Source organism: Charadrius vociferus, unplaced genomic scaffold (assembly GCF_000708025.1).
Source record: "Charadrius vociferus isolate BGI_N301 unplaced genomic scaffold, ASM70802v2 scaffold650, whole genome shotgun sequence".
NCBI classification, from domain to species: Eukaryota; Metazoa; Chordata; class Aves; order Charadriiformes; family Charadriidae; genus Charadrius; species Charadrius vociferus.
Window position 1 is genome coordinate 5,665,158 of NW_009646736.1, and position 14,796 is coordinate 5,679,953.

At 35.4% G+C, this 14,796-nt stretch overlaps 1 protein-coding gene across 1 annotated transcript in view; it reads right to left on the minus strand.

The window, feature by feature from the left end:
* Window positions 1–930: 930 nt before the first annotated feature.
* The window catches only part of XRN1 (5'-3' exoribonuclease 1), a 30,506-nt gene continuing 16,640 nt past the window's right edge, over window positions 931–14,796 (minus strand). Inside the window, exons 22-42 of the mRNA XM_009890060.1 lie at window positions 14,362–14,460; window positions 14,083–14,198; window positions 13,091–13,237; window positions 12,638–12,727; window positions 11,448–11,583; window positions 10,653–10,709; window positions 9,853–9,985; window positions 8,680–8,749; window positions 7,998–8,223; window positions 7,236–7,337; window positions 6,425–6,520; window positions 6,076–6,190; window positions 5,509–5,573; window positions 5,013–5,123; window positions 4,525–4,650; window positions 4,050–4,206; window positions 3,553–3,731; window positions 3,222–3,335; window positions 3,017–3,140; window positions 1,857–2,008; window positions 931–1,656 (exon numbers count right to left, since the gene is read on the minus strand). Coding sequence (XP_009888362.1) covers window positions 1,366–1,656; window positions 1,857–2,008; window positions 3,017–3,140; window positions 3,222–3,335; window positions 3,553–3,731; window positions 4,050–4,206; window positions 4,525–4,650; window positions 5,013–5,123; window positions 5,509–5,573; window positions 6,076–6,190; window positions 6,425–6,520; window positions 7,236–7,337; window positions 7,998–8,223; window positions 8,680–8,749; window positions 9,853–9,985; window positions 10,653–10,709; window positions 11,448–11,583; window positions 12,638–12,727; window positions 13,091–13,237; window positions 14,083–14,198; window positions 14,362–14,460 — 2,706 coding nt within the window. The 3' untranslated portion in view covers window positions 931–1,365. The remainder of the gene's footprint in view (window positions 1,657–1,856; window positions 2,009–3,016; window positions 3,141–3,221; window positions 3,336–3,552; window positions 3,732–4,049; window positions 4,207–4,524; window positions 4,651–5,012; window positions 5,124–5,508; window positions 5,574–6,075; window positions 6,191–6,424; window positions 6,521–7,235; window positions 7,338–7,997; window positions 8,224–8,679; window positions 8,750–9,852; window positions 9,986–10,652; window positions 10,710–11,447; window positions 11,584–12,637; window positions 12,728–13,090; window positions 13,238–14,082; window positions 14,199–14,361; window positions 14,461–14,796) is intronic.

The following is a 14,796-nucleotide window of genomic DNA, read 5'->3' on the forward strand; positions in this document are numbered from 1 at the left end:
ACCTGTTTCAGAGAAATCAACATAAAAAAATCCTATAACATGGTAACAATGTGAAACTTGGTACTAGACCAAGAAATGGAGGCAAAGAACAAGGTAGGGGAATTGAAAGTCTAGGCTTGCAGATCCAACAGGGGCAACAAAATGAATCACTAAAGTAGGCTTTATTCCTAAGCTTCCTGGGCCTTAGGGGAAAAATACTTTTTCTGTAACAGATTAGAATAAAGAAGAAAAACGAAGTTCAATCAATGTCAGTAAAACAGCACCAACTGAGGCTTCAAATTTTCTCTTAGACTGAACATTTCTTATTAACGTCAATAAAAACAGAACATGTGGGTTAAAAATAGTACAGGGACCTTTGAGCCTTCTTTTTTTTCCTATATGAACTAAGAATGACGGAGTTACTTTTATAAATACAACTCATCTTTTTGTCTGAAATGGACTCTTAGTAAACATAACTTTGACAGCCATACTACACAAACAGAAATCTTTAAACTCTGCCAATTTTTATAATTTAGAAAAAAGTCAGGCTATCACTAGCATTTTAGCGGGATATGTAGATCTGTAGTACGTATCTGTGTTATTTTATCATCAGAAAACAATGACATTGATAACGCTGCTAGACTAAAAAAATTAAACAAATTTTACCAAAGAGGTCTCTACTTTGCAAACATATTTTTTTATTAAATACATCCTATAAATTGATCTCCTGGAACAGATTCTGCATCAGCAACCACTTTTTGCCACTCTAATACTAGAGATACAGTAACACCTACGTTTTGAAAGTTGTAAAGCTGTTGCCCTCTGGTATAAAACCTAGCGGTTCACAGTTACAACAAATTTGGCAGTTCCACTGTAGTTAGGTTTCAGTCACACTGATTCAACTCAGAATGACCTGCAGAGCCAATATGAAAGCTGCATGTAAATTTTTTTTTTCCTTTCTATTACACTATTTAAAATTAAGCTAGAATACAAAATGTCATACTAAGCAGTGTTTGATGCCCAACTTATTACCGCACCACATCCTTCCCAAAAAGCACAGCAATTCTGAATTAAGGTTGCCACTGTTATTGCTGCTTACCCGGTATAGTCTGTAAGCCACTGTTTAGAAACCTAGGCACAATGGATGGCATGGTAACCTTAAGTCAGCATTTCCTGGCTTTTGCTAATTTAAGTCAAAATAATTAAGTTTTAACAGAATTTTTATATTTGTCGTAACAACCTGAAAATCATAGAAAATAAAATGTATTTCATTCTATATTATACTTAAAGTGGCTGGTCTTTTTAATAGAGCTTTCTGATTTTTTTAAATGATAGAACATAACAGTGGGGGAAGAGTTAAAGATGAAATACACCTAGCTACCATATTTATTCTGAAGATTTTGGTGCGCCAAAATTGACAGCCAGCTTTCTTGGCTTTCGCTTGCTGGAAGTGTTTGGTGTTGATTTGTTATGAGGAGCACTTGGCGTAGCCACATTGTCTTGAAATGAAACAGTGGATTGAGCAGCTTGAGGAGATTTTAAAGGAGCTGAAGAACTATCTTGCTGAATGTGGTCAGAAGACACTGGCTGTTCATTCTTTAGTGGTGCAGCTTGAGGGGAACTCTGAAACTCCTTGAACTCAAAGTTTTTCTTGCTAGCAGCCCTTTTTTTAGTTACCTTTAAATTAAATAAATATTATTTAACAGAATGCATTCTTAAAAAACTGCAAATATTCCACTTTCAGAAAACATGCATAAAATTTTTTACAGTAATTTTCTAATACTAAATAGTGCTTCACAGTGGGGGTGTTGTTGCATTCCTCATGTAGGCACATTTTTTACAAAAACAGAACAGGAAGTCAAACCTGCCAATCTTACCTGCAGAGGTATAAACTGGTTGTGAGAACCAACTGGTATAGTTCCTGCAAGAGACACATTTCCTGGGTAGGAGCCAGGATAATAATGTTTAGGCACTGGAGTTCCCCAGGACACTGGACCAAACATGTGAGATGATGGAGGCATTATATTAGCTGTGAAAATAAATAACTTTTAGCTGTCTTTTCTCAAAAAAAGGATAGCAACTCCCCAAGACCTCAAAAATACCCCAACTACATTTTTCTGCATGTTGCTTCTCTTTCCAGTAAAGCCTCATAGTCTTCATATTTACTTGAAAATAGAGAAGTATTTATTTATTATCAAAAAAATCCAAACAAACAGTTCTGCTTTTACAGAACTACACCTAAATGACAGCACAGTTAAGAGCACTAAGTCACGGCTTCTGTATTTCAGAGTGCACGTAACTTAGGATCTTCGCATCCTTAGCTGAGTGAACTGTATTAGTACGAGGCTGCAAGTTTAGGCCATCCTTTTGAAACAAGTCAACAACACAGAAACTGTGGAGAAAAGAGATGTAGCAGCTGCTGTATGGGTTATTAGGATGCTACGATGGTGCTGACTCATTAATTACTAGCTGTGAATGTGAGCTTTAGTAGAATAAAAAAAATAGACGGGAAACAGAAACGCCACCAGGATTTTCAGCAATTTTGGGAGGGGTTACTTACCACGCTAATGTTTGGCAGTGTACAACAGGATTGTGATGCAGTACTTCAGTAAAACTTGGTTATTAACAAATAAAAACACTAATGCACGGATAACCATTAACTATACAGGAAAAAAAAAATCCACATAGAAAATCAAGGAAGCGATTTCTTAGAAACTCTTGACTGGGACTATCAGCTTTGAACCAACTACTACTGTTTTGAAGGGAAAAAAAAACCACAAAAAAACCAACTAAGACTGAACAGACAAACACAATCTTGAGGAAAAGAAATAATTGGGATACACGTGATTCTTTGTATCAAATTGCGTATCGATGGGAAGAGATTCGTGAACTGTTTTCAATGCAGTTCAGACATACAACTACACACACGAAGACTAAAAATGGGGCTTCCTGGAAGACATTTGTTTTCATAGAAAGAACTATTACAATTACAGGATATCATGACAATATTTGAGAAGTGTACTAGTCAAATACTTACCAGGGGGTTGTGCAAATACTGGAGGAATAGATCCAGGTGGCACAGGAACCCCCAGTGGTTGATAATTTGGAAACACTGGTGGAGGCGGAGGTGGAGGCAAAGGGAAGTTCACTCCTATTGAACTCTATGAAGAAGGAAATGGAGGATTACAAACAGATGCAATGCAATAGAGACAAAGATTTTAAAAGATTCTTTGCACCCTCACCAAACGCTGTAGAGCAAAAAGCGCAGCTTTCTCCTTCGCTTCAGCTTCAGAATGACACTGCGGTCCGTGAACCAACAAACCATTTGATAATTTTATGTGACACACTGTCATGGTCTAGAAAGACGAGATAAGACTTTTGAAGGCTTTTGTATTGCAGACAAACAAACTATGAGATAGAAACAGAGGATTTGTTTGTTTGTTTTGAAAAAAGGGCAACAAAAGGAGCTAAGGTTGATTTTTAGATGGATTTCAGTGCTCAGTCCAAATGTTTAACATAGGACAGTTGAAACAAAATTTGAGAACTTTAACCTTTGCAGAAAAAGCTTTTTACCTGTGGTGTTTTTAGGAAAGAAAAATCTGGTTGTGACATTCCAACAAGAGAACAAATTCGAGAAAGTTCAGAAACAGTAGACAGTGAAGGCTGTGGACAAGCGAAAGGGTGACCTCCAGTTTCCAGTGCTGGTGTGTTCTGAGGGCCTCCAGTGCTATGAGGCTTGTTCATATAAGCAGCTGACAAAAGAAAAGAAAAAAAAAAAGCAAGCTGTATCACGAACATTTCCTGCACTGAAAAGACAGCAACTTTATTATTAACAGAAAAAAAAGCATATTTGACTTTTTTCAGGTATTTTCATATCTGATTAACAAAAAACAGGAGACTATATATTAATGACACTTTTAGACCTGAATAAAGAAGTAGAACTGAAAAAGATGGACATTTTGTTACTAATCAGTAACTACTATCAGGAAATCAGTACCATACTGTTAGCTATGTTCTAAAATGTCACTACAAGGTGAAGCTCTGAACTATGAGCTGATGCGTGAACATACCCATTTTTTTTGTTTGCCTGTATTGCAAGGCAGCTCCATGGCAATCCTGTCTACTAGGGGGAGCAGGAACATCATTAACTTGGGATTTCACTTCATTCCTTGTTTCTGGGTCAGAGCCATCTATCTTCAAAATCTCTTTGAGCATCTGCGTTCCTTTCTTTAAAAATAAAATAAACCGTTCAGGGACATGAGGGCATTCAGATAACGCTACTTTATTACTTAATTCTGAATATCATAATCGCTAACAAAACCTGAATTTTTGTTTTCCTATTAGTTATATTTTATCAAAGCACAGATAAAAGCATCTTAGCATAAACAAATGTTTGTTAATTTTCTTTGAGAATAGCTAATTAAAAGCTCATCAATATGTTTAATAATATAGTGTGATGTTTCACAGAGTTTCTTTAAATAGAAGCATTGATGCTAAGACAGCAAATGCTAAATTGCAGTGTAATGATTCCTGCAGTATACAGACCATAGCAAATGATTGTGGTGACAGATGTTCCTCATTTGTAGCTCTTGCTTCCTTGGAATAAGTCTGTACTTCATTTTCTTTGGAAATTTTCAAAGTAGCTAGAAGGCTTTCAAGTTCATTGTCCTTCTTAAAATAAATAAATAAATAAAAGGTGCATCAACTTAGTATATTACAAGCAGATACAAGAGGCAGGGTATATCAGAGATTAATTTTATGGTCATTCGGGATTTTTTTCTCTAAGGCTGGGCATATCACAGTCATGTCTGCTCAGAGTGTGGACAGATATCCAGACACTGTTGTGTATTAGAAAGATGTGAGTATTGATCAATAGAGAATTGATTTAAAGACTGATCAAGGTTATACAGATTTGTCTTGTACCTGTTATAAACATGAATTTGCATACAACTGACCAGGAATAATTGGAACAAATTGGACTGGAAACTGAAGTTATTCCAAAGGCACAAGAAAATCAACTATCTAGCTCTTACCTTTCCACCTGTACAGGGACCATCAACCACAGCCTTCTGAATTCCAGGCATGTTGGGACCTTCATTCCTCTTCAAAAGTTTGACATTGTACTTATTCACACCTGCAAAATTCTGAAATAAACTGCAGCATTTATTATTGAATACTAACACTCCATTACCCATTATAACACATCATATTAGAAATGCATCTGCAATAGCTTTCATAAGCTGATATTCTTAGAGGATTTTAGCTTACTGAAAACGTAGCATTTCTGTTTCCCATTAGAGCATTAGTCTGTGAGGAATAGGAAAATCATTTGGTGTTATCATTATATATCTTATACATTTTCTCTCATTTTCTGTCTATGAAATCTCTAGAGAAAAAAAAAATCTCCAAAATAAAATCTACCTAGTAAAAGAATTAACTAAGATGCCAGTTAAAGAGAAATCTGTAAAATGATGGATCAGATCAGAGTAAAATGAAAAGAATACATTTACTCAGGATAGAAGAAATTACCTGTTTGTTTGATATTTTATTGTGTGGCTGACTTTCACCTCTTGTAACTTTGGAATCTTCTTTAACTACAAAAGAATAGAGTCTTTTGAAATGCTCTTAAAATCCATAATAATAATCAAGACTCAAAAAAAAAGTACATAGAGTTGCATTAATTTGAATCAAATGTTTGATTCATACTTTATAGGTCACTTGAAGTATGCTTTTCTTGTAGGATAAAATAAAATGAAGTACATGCAATAATGTATTTAATTTTATATTCTACAAATACGATCACAAGCAAATTTTCAAAGCCAAGTTGTGGGGGTTTTTTGGTTTGGTTTTACATCAGATGGGTGGAAAGTCATCATAATGAAAAACAGATTGATTAAAAAATTCAGGATGAAGTGTGGAATAACCTAGTATGCACACCAGGATCATTGTTTGACAATAAGAAGTGCAATGTAGTGTTTATATAGCTATAATAAACTATTTTCTGTCAATAACTACAAAAAACTCAATAGGTATTTCAGTGAAGATCAGACAAAGCAAGTAGTTCTCCTCAACACAATTTCTAATTATAGTACTTACATTTTTTATATGGCTCCTGTTTTCTTTGCTGACCTTTAAAGCTGCTGTCATTGAATCCTGGCTTATAGAACTGATTGCTAGTTCCCAGCTTGATTTCCTGAGGTAGAACCGCACCCTAGGATTTCAAACATCAAACCTTAACCAGAAAGCTATGTATCTATCATTTACATAGTAGTACCTCATGATTACCTCTTTCCAGAGCTATGCCTACCCTGTGTAACAATACAAATAAACGCTCTGGATGAAAGTAACATTAGCTAGAAAGTTTTCTGATGTAATGAACTGATGTATAAAATTAAGTACCTTCACATTTTGAACCTAGGGATCTGTTTAAAGTTTATATACTAACCTTCTCATGCATGTTTTGCTGAATGTGGTGAGACTTTCCAGAACTCTGCAATGATTGCCATATGCTGCAGAATTCATCATCTTGCTTACTCTGTGCCTGACAAAGTAAGAAACAACACACCCAACAAACTCAGCAGCTATAAACTCAACTTTTGAACAGCTAATCATAAACAAAGACATTCTGAAAATCCTAAGGTCCGAGTTTAACAGTGTTCAGCCGGCAGAAATTTTCTTACTGACGCTAGTAGCACTTGCAGGTATCTAATTTATGAAATAGGCTACTGTGGTGCCTTGTATTTATGTAAGAACTTTTCCTAAGAATCACTATTAAACTGAAATGAGCTTAGTATGTTTTGAGATTGTTTTTGTTATTAACATAGGAAAGATCACTGATCACATAATTAAACTGAGATGATGATTCAAAATAGTTTCAAAAGCATAGCTTTATATTGGTAGTATTCTTAAATCTTATTATTAATCCCTTATTTTGTAAGGCCTTATCAATCAGTCTTCACAACAATTGCTTATCAATTGCTTCACAACATTACAGGTATGTTACCACAGAACTGAAGCCCAGCTACATAAAAAACACTTGAAAATATAGAATCTAAATGTGCATAACAGAGGATACGAAACTCATTCAAGTACTGGGACAAGTTCTGCTCCAGTCCGTATCTGGACTAAAGTACCTGATGTACTAAAACAATGCTATCTGTTAATCACGAGAAAAGGACACCCACTCCAAACAGGGGTCCAAAATAACTATTGAGACACAGTTAACATAGGACGTTTAGGTGAATCAGAACACTCACTTTGTTTTTCTGATTGCCACTCAGAAATGATCCTTTCTGGGGTGAGTTAGAGTTGCCCTGATTTTCAGCCCTGAGATTGTAATGCTGTCTTCCATTCAGCTGCTAGATCATTAAGAGAAAAAAAACCCCAAACATCAGAAGTGTTTCATTGCCTTCAATTTTCTTTTAGAAAGTAATTTTTCTTTTATAGACTTAGAAAACATGAGATAATTCTCAAACACTCCTACAGCAACATGAAGTTTCCCATTAAGCTAATTTTCTTTAAAGGAGTCACTCAAAAAATAAAGTTTAATTGAACCAGTAAGAACCCCAATTCACCTGTTATTTTTCCTCCTTTACTGTATTTTCAAACACAGTAAATCGTAACCAAGAAGCGACACTGACAAGAAAATCATGTCTTCTCTTTCTGAGCATGGACAATGCTTCCTGGCCCACAGGAAGCATTACTTGGAACAGAGCTTTAAGGAAATAATTGTTTCTCTGCCCAAACAATTTGTTGACACCAAATGTGGTGTCACTGCTCTGAACTAAATAGTTGTCTCTTGGAAATGCAACTGGAGCAACTCAAAGCAAAACAACTGTCAATAAGGAACTTTCGGTCCCTTTCATTACTGGATTAACTAATTTCTCCAGGATAAGGATTATCCTACTTCTAATATACTGACATAAAAATTAAATTTTGTTTGTACCAATGAAGATAACCATGGTCATAACTCAGTTCTATGGAAAAACATTTTTGTACAAATGAAAGAAAAGTCTTACTTGAGTAGGAACAAAAAGAGAGCGAGGAGAATGGTTGAGGCCTCCGAGATGCACTTTTTGCGAGCACACAGATGACAGATCAGATGCGTAGGAGTTGTAGTTATTCACAGCTGGCTGAGGTTTAACTATGGCCGTCAGTTTCTGATTTCCCATTTCTGACCGACTACCATGAGACAGGTTAATTAAGGCACTTGATGGCAGACGATAACCTCTGGCAGGTGAGCACCTTAAGAAAATAAAATTATATATTTGGTTCCTCTTGTTTAATTATTGCCATTTCAATATATCTAAGAACACTGTTGCCTCTATACCAAAAGATAACAATTAAAGTTTGAACAGCAGAGGCTGAAAACTGTATCCAATATTGAAATATAGTATCATTGCACACAATGTTAATCCCATTGTGCTCCCCCCTTTGGCTTTGGGCTGTCAAAACCAGAAAACAACAGTCATTACTATTACTGTGAGCATTTCCAAAAGCTAAAGCTTCACAAAAATTATCCCTACTCAAAGAGGAAAAAAGAAACACAAAAGAAATAAAAACTGACCAACACTGTTGAGAAACAAAGTTTTATAAAGAGGCATTAAAAATACTCAACCAAACCAAAGGCAACAATTTTGCAACAATTTCATGCCATCTATACCAACAGCATGAAATGACTGTGAAACCCCTTGCACAAACCTTATAGTTAGGCCTCCAAGGAATTCTTCATCAAACAAAACTTCGAAGAGCACATCTGTTTCTCTACTGGCTATAGAAAATGAAGTAAAATGTCATCCTAGATACGTAACATTAGCTGTTTTCATCTAAATTATATTTATATCTATATTAGTTATGCAACAAATAATGAAGAGATCGAAAACTAACTTAATTAGCAACAAAAAATTCCTTATGCCTTAAATGAGTAATTTAATTAACAGCAATTTGGAAATTATTCTCCAAGTCAAATATGGCTGTCCTTTTAGATACACTTTTAACAGAAATGTCCCGTGCAAAACAACTTATCATGCTGCATTAACAGAACTGCAGTTTATAGCAGAATGTCACACTTGTCAGAAACTGCCAGAAAAGAGATGCAAGCAATCTTTACATCTAGGCAGTCAGAAACCAACAGCTTTAACATTACCTTCTTGCATAAGGATAGACTAATAAGCCTTTAAAATTATACTAGTATATAATCATTATGGAGAAAAGAATACTGCTGTAAAAAAGCTGCATTCAAGTCTTGTCGATTCACAATTCTGCTAGATCCAAACCGAATGTGAAACCAACTACTTCAATGCCAGGTAAGAAAACAATTTCTATTACTAGACCTCAAACTGTTACACCCAAATATGACTCGGTACATCCTTTTGTTTACCTGAAATAGATTTATGGATAATCTTCTTGTCAAAGAAGGTATAAATCCATGACATTTAACAGAAATGGAGTATCACAGAGTAAACCCCAAATTTGATATAAAACAATTTATCATACTTGATAAAATTTAATGTTCAATGTAAGTACTAAGGCTAATACTTTTGGGCTTGTCTCTACTTCTCTTAACTTTGCCCATATCTTCCCATAACTTCATTTTGTTCCTTTTTTGCAGCCTCCGTTCTCTCTTATTGATCTTTCTTGCCTCCTTCACATCAAGAAGGAAAAAGGGTAATTTCTTATTCAAAGTACAGCTGTCTAACACATGAAATTAAAATAGAATACCCACTAGCAGCTTTAAGTTGCATATGCTTCACAGGTGAGAAATTTCTGTGCTTTCACAACCACTATACAAAACACTTTTCTGAAGCTTGCTTTCACATCATTAGGTGAGCTGTTATATAGCTATAATGCTACAATTATGAAGAAAAAAATTACCTCCTTTTATTCCTATAATGGTACCTCGAAGACCAACTGGAACAGAAAAGTTCTCTCTCACATTGACAACACGGTCAAACAGCCTATACTCTGCATCTCGATCTGGAACAACCCCATTCTGTTGTTCTAATGGCTGACAATAACCAAAAGACTGTGTTAATGTTTGCAAAAAAATAGGGATTACAATCAAAATGCATTTATAACAATCCCTGAAACACACTATAAAACAAACTTGCTGAGAAAAAATGTTTAAGAACATAGAACCCTCCTTCCCCAGACACAAAGCACACTTTCACTATTTTTTTTCTTGCAACTCTCACTCACTGCTTTTGCCTGAGAACAGTGATCCAAGACAGACCAAGGGGATCAATTTAGACAAAATAAATCCATCAAGTGTAACCTGCCTGTATCAGCAACATGGGTATCTGTGAAACACCAGGCAAGGTGAGCAGTTGGTCATATGTCAAGAACCGAACAAAAAGCAAAACAGGGAAGAAGAGAGAATTTTATTTTGCCTGCATTATACAGCCAATAAGAACTGTAGAAACATGAAGGACAGAAGGTAGAAAAGAACTGAAAATCAGTACATGACAGAGCTTGTAGTTAGAAATTCCTTTTAGAGACAGCCTACTGTTCTCAAACTGATTTTCAAGAAGGCATCATAAAACTTTTTCTTCCATCAATACTGTCCTAAAACTCCACACTCTGAAAGTTGGTAAGTTTAGGTAAAACAAACGTGATCCGGACAGCTTAACTTTTCTTTAAAAAAAACCAAAACACCACCTTTTTACATCACTTACTCTGTACAGCAAATGGGGTTTCACAGTTACTCGCACCTTCTTGTTGCTCTTTCTCAGCTAAAGGAAAGGAACAGAAAGTCATTACAAAGTAATGCAGGAACAAACACTGGATTTCAGGTACAAGAAAACACCTGAAAAAATAATGTAGAATTCTTTTGTTTCTTTTAGACAAAAGCATACAGCTTTCATTAAGTCTTTAGGATGACTGAGTCCAGTTTTTAAAACATGACTGATTTCTTACGAAAGCTTTTGCATTGTTTGGCCAATTCCAGAATTCACACCACTTTTATTATCACGCCCCAGCAAATAATTTCAAAAACATCAGGCCGTTATTTCATGTGGCTTTGCCTTTAGCTTTTGCTTTAGTAATTTCCTTAGTGCCTTTTTTTATCTGTGGCCTTCAGAAAACAACTTTCTAGTTTTCCTCAGACCAAAAAGAGAAAGTGCAAGGAAAGAACGGCTCATATTGCACTTAGAAACAGCACTTCAGGAGTTCAGAATATATACTGACACCTCTTCCTTTCTGAAATCACCAAAAGACAGAGTTCAGAGTATGGGCTAATGCGGCTGAATCCCTTCAAAAAGAGTGAGTCAATTAAAAAGATTAATAATGAGCTCTTCTGAATTTCTGGGACAACTCACATTAAAAATTCAGACCTTACATTACATTCTGTATTCTTTTTCTCTGGAACAACAAGGAATCTTCAATTGTCTTACTCTAATTCAAGAACTTAGAAAATAATGAACAGCTGCTTTTTTGTTCACTCCTGCTCACAATGATGTCAAGCTGCATACCTTGCATTTCTCTATTTCTTCCTCAATTTTCTCAACAATGGCTGCATCCAAAATTTGCAAGTCACAAGATGAGCGAGACAAAGCAGACACAGGATGTGCCTTTAACCATGCAACAATTTCTTGAACTTTCTCAGCTCTAAATAAAAAAGGACATGAATTAAAACTTTCAACTGCATAAGCTAATCATTTTACCACGTTCCCCGATTTATTTGGTCAAATATTATGATATAGGCATATGCTTGTATAAATGCTTGAATAAATTCTGTTACTTTATGAATGTAAGAGTTCTGTATGAGTTTACAATAGGGGTTAGAAAAAACCCATGTAATTGAATCATGCAATACTGTTTCAAAACTATAACCCGAAATTTTGTCTCAGCCAGAAAAAAAAAGTTTAGAAATGAAATTACTTAAAAGTATTCAGTAAATTATGTTTGCATCCAAACAACTAACCATGTTCAGCTGCAATTAAAGGTTCTGTGACCAGCTGTTTCTCCCAACACAGTAAGAACAAACTGCAGGTTTGTGCTCCGTTTTACCAGAGGGGCATAATACCCTGAGGTTCTTATAACAGAAGAGTCCCACAATGGTATATCTGTCTGGCAAGAGTCCTGCGGAGTGCAGCACCATGCAGACTTACTAACTCAAGCACGTGAATAGGGCGTACTAGCTAATAATAAAAGCTTTTCTAATGTTACTATACTGTATTTGGAACCAAGGTGGCTCCTTGTCTCCCGTCAAACTGACTGAATGTATACTGAAAATGTGCAAAGTACTTTAAATTCCGTACATGTTATTTTTCAAATTCAAAGTGATCTTAAACAATTAAAATAATGATAGCTTATTTTCCAAAAATGATCTTTTGGTGACTTTATGACTATTCATGACTATTCTTACTGAAGGTTTCTTTAAAAGCAAGAATTATGAAGTAGGCATCGAAAATGAGATTTCTCATTTATTGGACTTGAGATAGGAGTCTGACAAAGACTTGAACTTCACAACTGGAATGTCCAACATTCTGATAATTTTTTCAGACTCATCACTGAACAATGATGCTGCTCAAGGAACAGCAAGGTTTCAGTTACGTGGCAGCCACTATACAATCAACATCATTTTCACACTGTTGTCAGCCTTTATTCTACTTATTCTAGAAAAGAAAAAAAACCCCAAAACTGGAGAAAGATGGCTTACCCATTCTCATCCTCTCCAGGCCAAATGTCATCTTCATAGAAGATATCTTCCTGGCTATTCTTGGCTATATAATTAAATAGTTCAGGGACCCTAAAAATGAGTAAATGGAAGACAAACTTAGCTTCACATCAGCACAGACCATAAAAAAGCATCACCAAAGCAAACTTTGATGGGCTTCAGAATTTATGAAGCCCAAATAGATTACTGTTTACTTAATTTAGTGTCATACTTTTCATTTGTAAAGGGTAAGCTGCTGAAAAAATTTCTCTGTCCCAAAATATGCTTCTCCTTGGATGGAGAGACTGTTGTAAGGAGACTGCTGGAATAAAAGAAATTCCATCAAGCAATCTCCAAAAGCAAACTCATCAGTTCTCAGATCTGTGTCCAGAGGACAACATCCAAACACTGATAGGAAGAAGGATAATTTGGATGAAGTTTATATTCAAGATTTACCTTTCTAAATACTCAGCAAGTAGTTGTTCTACTGCAGAAGAATACATCCATTCATTTCCAACTTTCTTAGTGTAGCCAGGAACTTCTTCATTTTTCTTATTGAACTTCAGGTTTAGCCCCACATTTGCTTTGTGATCTCCATGAGGACTGGAAATAAGAAAAAGTTCACTTGGAATAGTATATATGTGTCTGTACATACATTAAAAAACTACATAAACATACATCCTCAGCCTTAAACCATGGGAAAAAAAAAAATTCATGGTATTGTTTACTTGTTAGCATCATGACAGCTGTAAACGTTACGGGACACAAGCTGTCCACATGCATGCCCATACCTTATTGCAAAAGAAGGTAGGAAATACTTTATTTCTTCCTTAATTGAGATCTAATCAACCACAATCTACCTGGCATTTACCAAGAAGTAGAAGGATGTCCCTGAACAATCAGTGGGGAACAAATGTACATGTTAAATCACAAGATGCTGCTCATACATCAATCACTTTAGTGAGCTGTGTTAGGAAACCACAATTCTGACATTCAGAGAACTGCAGGGGTTGCCTCCTTTATATATTTTAAGCAGGTTTAGTCTTAACTAGTTCTTCAAAAAAGTTACAGGTACAATCAGTATCCCTTTATACTAGCACTAATGATACATACAACGGAATTAGACCACAATTCTACTTTTTTATTCTCAGTGTGGCAAAGTCAGTTCAAACTCCTGCTTCAATTATGCAAGTAGTTAATCAGGAAAGTCAATTTATGTCTTTCCACAATACTAAAGCCAACAGAACAACTCTTGAGTAAACAAAAACTAAAAAGAAGTTTATGATAAGAGAGAAAAACACTGCATATGAATTAATTTAAAGAAAACTTCACATCACAAAACAGTTATGCACCTGATAAGAACAGCACTTAAACACAGAAGAAATTTTGTAGAGTTGTATTGGAATTTAGAAGCTTCTCTACGGTCAAAATTCACAAAGAGAACTTACTTTTTCTTTGATCCTCTTCCAATAAAGATACTCCCTGTAAATCTGGAGACAAGATATCCACTTACTCCAAGTCGGCTGGCCAAAATATACGCAGGATTGTATTTCACAGAATATTTCTTTAAAACAAACAAACAAAAAATATTGGCAACTCCCGAAGGGCAAGGATTTTTATACAAATGGCAAATGAATAATATGGAAGCATCCCTTAAAGACATTTATCATTGCAAAATATATTTGACTCATTGTTTAAGGTTTTACTAGAAAACCAGAAGTGCTTACATGTTGGTTCTGTATTAAGGGATCAAGCTGGGGTTCACATGGAATATTGAAAACTACACGAATTCTACCTTCTGTGATCACATCACGTGAATCTTGAACCTTGGAGAGAAATATAACATATTAAAAACATTATTTAAAAAGAGCAGTCTTCGGATACTAGACCTTGCAGTCTACTTTATCAACAATTCTGTTGCAGTAGGCACAGAGATGCTTCGGGATTCATCATCTTGCCATGACCTGTACACTGCTTCCTCATAGAGGCAATCAAACCGCATGAAATCAAAGGAATCCATGACTGAAAACGGTCCAAAATGAAAACACTCTGTATTGCAAATAATTAATAAAAATAATCCTGCATTCAAGCTATGCTACCTTATGTTATACCAGCAACAGTGATAAGGAAAGCAGAAGAACCCCCTCCTCCTCTGACTAAAC